Raw genomic sequence first — 4,284 nt, forward strand, 5'->3', positions numbered from 1 at the left:
CACCACCTGTACTGGATGATTTCTTAATATCCTCTTCTTAAAGGGACAGTTCACCCCAAATTGAAATTTTCATGAATCAGCATTGGGCGGGACATCGGTCGTCTCATGAGTCATGAAGTCATTTGAAGTGAAACATAAAAAATTAAAAAAAAAAATACTGTGCATTTTTCTTTAATTTCTAAGCTAACTTCCTGCCTGTAACTTCTTAGCTTAGTGTTTCTATATTATGCTTTGTTTTAAATTGTTATTTGTATCTCTTTTACTATTTTTTCATTTGGCGTTTTCACCCTCATGCCATCCCAGATGTGTATGACTTTCTTCTGCAGAACACAAATAACATTTTTAGAATAATATTTCAGCTCTGTAGGTCCATACAATGCAAGTGAATGGTGGTAAGAACTTTGAAGGTCCAAAAAGCACATAAAAGCAGCATAACAGTAATCCATACGACTCCAGTGGTTAAATCCATGTCGTCTGAAGTGATATGATAAATGTGGGTGAGAAACAGATCAATATTTAATTAATGTTTTACTAACAATCTCGACTTTCACATTCTTCTACTTTTGTTTATGGTGATTTGTATTCTTCCTGCATATCGCCCCCTACTGGGTCCTTATATCCTTCTAAAAATCTTAGTTTGTGTTCTGCTGAAAAAGTCAGTCATTCATATCTGGGATGCATGAGAGCGAGTAAATGATGAGATTTTAAATTTGTGGGTGAACTATTCCTTTAAGGCAGGGGTGTCCACACAAAAATGCTTGTTGGGACTACTGCGTGTAGTATCTGACTGACCAGGCGAGATTTTGTTTATTCAGTTGCCATGACAACTAGGTTCGCGCCTTCCAAGGGCTTCTGAGAACAGAGCGCGAAATTGCGATGCTAGCAGTGTTTGAGACTAGCTACTATACTGCCCGGATTATGCAAAACTGTCTGATTCAATCAGTGCAAATCATCAGAATAAGGTAAATGCCCTGGCTATTGTTTATATTGTGCTGTAGGTGTGTTGGGTTTAGTGTTAAAACTGAATGATATCAACATTGAACATTATTAAATACCGTTTAATTCATTAGATGAATTCCATGTAGGGCAGGGGTGTCCACACTTTTTTGCGTTATTTACATTTAAACAATATTTAATAATGTTCAATGTTGATATCATTCAGTTTTAACACTAAACCCAAACACACCTACAGCACAATAGATTACAATAGCCAGGGCATTTACCTTATTCTGATGATTTGCACTGAATGAATCAGACAGTTTTGCATAATCCGGGCAGTAGCTGCTGGTAGCTAGTCTCAAACACTGCTAGCTTCGCAATTTCGCGCTCTGTTCTCAGAAGCCCTTGGAAGGCGCGAACCTAGTTGTCACGGCAACTGAATAAACAAAAATCTCGCCTCGTCAAAATGTACTCATCAATTGCAAATCAGACAGAAACTAAATGAAGGAAAGACATTATATTTGTATTAATATTGAACGAAAGCACATTTACATTTTGTGCGATCTACCAGCACTGCTTTAGCGATCGACATATTGGGCACCCCTGCTTTAAGGTCTTGGTATGTGACATTTTATAGCTCCTAACTCCTTTATCTTTAATGTGGCATCCTGTTGTTATATACACACAAAAAAGTAGCACTGATTTTATTGTTAAACCGGTTGTATCAGAGACTGACATGTGACTCAACCAAAGCTTCCTTGATCAAAAACGGTCCTCTTAATACAGTAGTAATTAGTGCCAGACAATTAAACACACCTGCTTAGTCATTATTACGGTTATTTTCCACACTTTAGTATGAAAATCGTAATCAAAACATTAAAAAACACAAATGAAAGTATGTAATGGCCCACATGTAACGATGTCTCAGTTACAACAATTTGTGTTTTGAAAAATATTTTACTGTTACTTTCTTACAAAGGGTGTAAATAGAACAAAGACATATCATTTGAAATTTCCCTTTATTTTATAAGTAGCATTTGCTTTTATAAAAACAGATTTGGAATGAGGAGGAATATCTATGAGCAATTAATTCACCACAATACAATGATTTACATTTTTAGTGCAGTAAGGAAAACCATGGCATGCTGTGTGTGTGGATCATAGAACATTCACATATACAGGCACTGGAATGGCTGAATATCGGCTTCACTTTAATTATGTAGATTTGAATAAAAATGCTGTAACATTAATCATTGAGTAACTTGTTTTGGGTGAGAGAATGTGAGAAACCATTAGAAGATAAGATGGATTATTTCTGTGTTTGATTAGAAGAATCCAATGGGGTCAAGGTGCGCTTTAGAGGTCTGAATTCCACTCAGCTCTAGTTTTCCTCCACTGTGAGGGAGAGATTTATGAACTTTCAGATGAATGAATTCATCCCCTCCGACGTGGACCTAAAAACACAAAACAAATAGAGAATGAAAATACTCTGAAGTCTCACACACACACACACACACACACACACACACACACACACACACACACACACACACACACACACACACACACACAAAATGTTTACCTTAATAAAAAAGTTTGTCCCTGCCACAACCTGTGTGGTGAAAGATTTGGCAGTGAAAACATCAAACGTCTTTCCGGCTTTTTCTTCTGCTTGTGGCTTCAGCTATATGAACAGATGCACGTGATGTTTGATTCAAAATGGAAATAATGCAAAACATTTAAATCATCCTTGAAAATGACCGGCAAATGTTCTTCAGAAGCTTGTGATTTTCACTCATGTATATATTTTTATATTGTAAAATGATGTATCTTTGTGAAAGAAGACAAGTAGAAATCATTTTTTAAAAGATAAAGTGTTTAGGTTAATTATTTACAAACATAATGAAAACACCCAAATACTGACAACACCATGTGATGATAACTCATTAGAGGTAAACCGAGATATATATATCAGCTACCGATTAATCGTTATCGGCAAAAATCTTTGCAATCTATACAATAGTTGCTGATAGTGTGTTTCATCATTTCAAAATAAGAGTCCTCGGTGTGTTTCGGGCTTATTTATACTTAAAATCCCGCGTTATGCACCAAATATTTTTTTATGGTTATTATTGGAATTTGGGTTGAACAATAAACCACATCTAGGATTTTATTCATTTTTCAATATTTTTCTGTGTCTGCAATATTAAAAAAAAAAAAAAATTGTCATTCTAATAATTGATTATAAAAACTATCAGACAATGTATCGTTTATCAGCCTTTCCCATCACCTTAATTATATCGGCAAAATCAGTCGACCTCTATAACCCAATACTAATAAATCAGCATTAAATGTTTTGGGCGAGACATCTCGGGTGTCTCATGAGTCATGAAGTATTGTGAAACACATAAAAAAAAAAAAAAAAAAAAAAATGTGCTTTTTTCTACCTAACTTCCTGCCTGTAACTTCTTAGCTATTAAGCTTTGTTTTAAATTGTTGCTATTTCTATCTCTTTTACTATTTTTTCATTTGGAGATTGCAGAAATCACATTTAATTGTCTGCAATGACTGCTGTATTACTGTGCATTTGATAGCCTTTGACTTGGCTTGAATAAGCAGAAAGAATCAGAGCAATCCCACATTATTTATTAATTTATCACATCACTTATTACTGAATGCCCGTCACGCGCACTCACAGATCAGCTGACACCACAATAACAAAAGCAAATCTGTCCGTCTCTTACCTCATCACAGATCTTCTGCACTTCTGGAGTGGCGTCCTTCACCTTGCATGTTCCCCCAACCATTGGTTTCGACATTGCTGTAATGTGTGATATTTAGAAGTAATAAAATAAGTGTGTCGTCTGACAGTACAACTCCCAGAAATGCCACACTTCACTATGTATGTGGCTAAGATCATATGACCATGAGCCATCAGTGGAATGTACCATATTATCAACAAAAAAAGGGGAGTTATTAGCGTGAGGAGCTATACGACAATAATTGAATCTATAAACATTGTTATATGACCAAAATAGATCATATTCAAATATAAAAGCGTAGTTGAAAGGTTTAACACATTTATTTATTATGATGTCATCGATTTCGTGTAACTCATGTTTCTCTCCCCTCCCCGTGTTTTTAGTTTAATCTGAGGCGAAGCACATTTTCGAACGTCAAAAACGGCTTATTGTTATAAATTCATGAAGACCGAGGTTATGCATTCATACATTTGTGAGTGTCTAAATTAATTACCCGTTTATAAATAAATACCTGCAGTCTAAGAGATAATGGAATCGTCCATAGCGTCGCCGTCTCTCTCAACCAATGAAAAAAGAGAACTGC

At 35.5% G+C, this 4,284-nt stretch overlaps 1 protein-coding gene across 1 annotated transcript; it reads right to left on the bottom strand.

The window, feature by feature from the left end:
- Positions 1 to 1,941: 1,941 nt before the first annotated feature.
- LOC127643034 (cystatin-B-like) lies at positions 1,942 to 3,862 on the bottom strand. Its single transcript, XM_052125562.1, has 3 exons — positions 3,684 to 3,862; positions 2,522 to 2,623; positions 1,942 to 2,393 (listed from the first exon to the last, which is right to left on the bottom strand). Exons 1-3 carry the CDS (start codon positions 3,756 to 3,758, stop codon positions 2,265 to 2,267), a joined length of 306 nt encoding a protein of 101 aa, XP_051981522.1. The 5' UTR covers positions 3,759 to 3,862; the 3' UTR covers positions 1,942 to 2,264.
- Positions 3,863 to 4,284: the final 422 nt, after the last annotated feature.

This window comes from Xyrauchen texanus, chromosome 4 (assembly GCF_025860055.1).
Source record: "Xyrauchen texanus isolate HMW12.3.18 chromosome 4, RBS_HiC_50CHRs, whole genome shotgun sequence".
Classification (NCBI taxonomy): Eukaryota; Metazoa; Chordata; class Actinopteri; order Cypriniformes; family Catostomidae; genus Xyrauchen; species Xyrauchen texanus.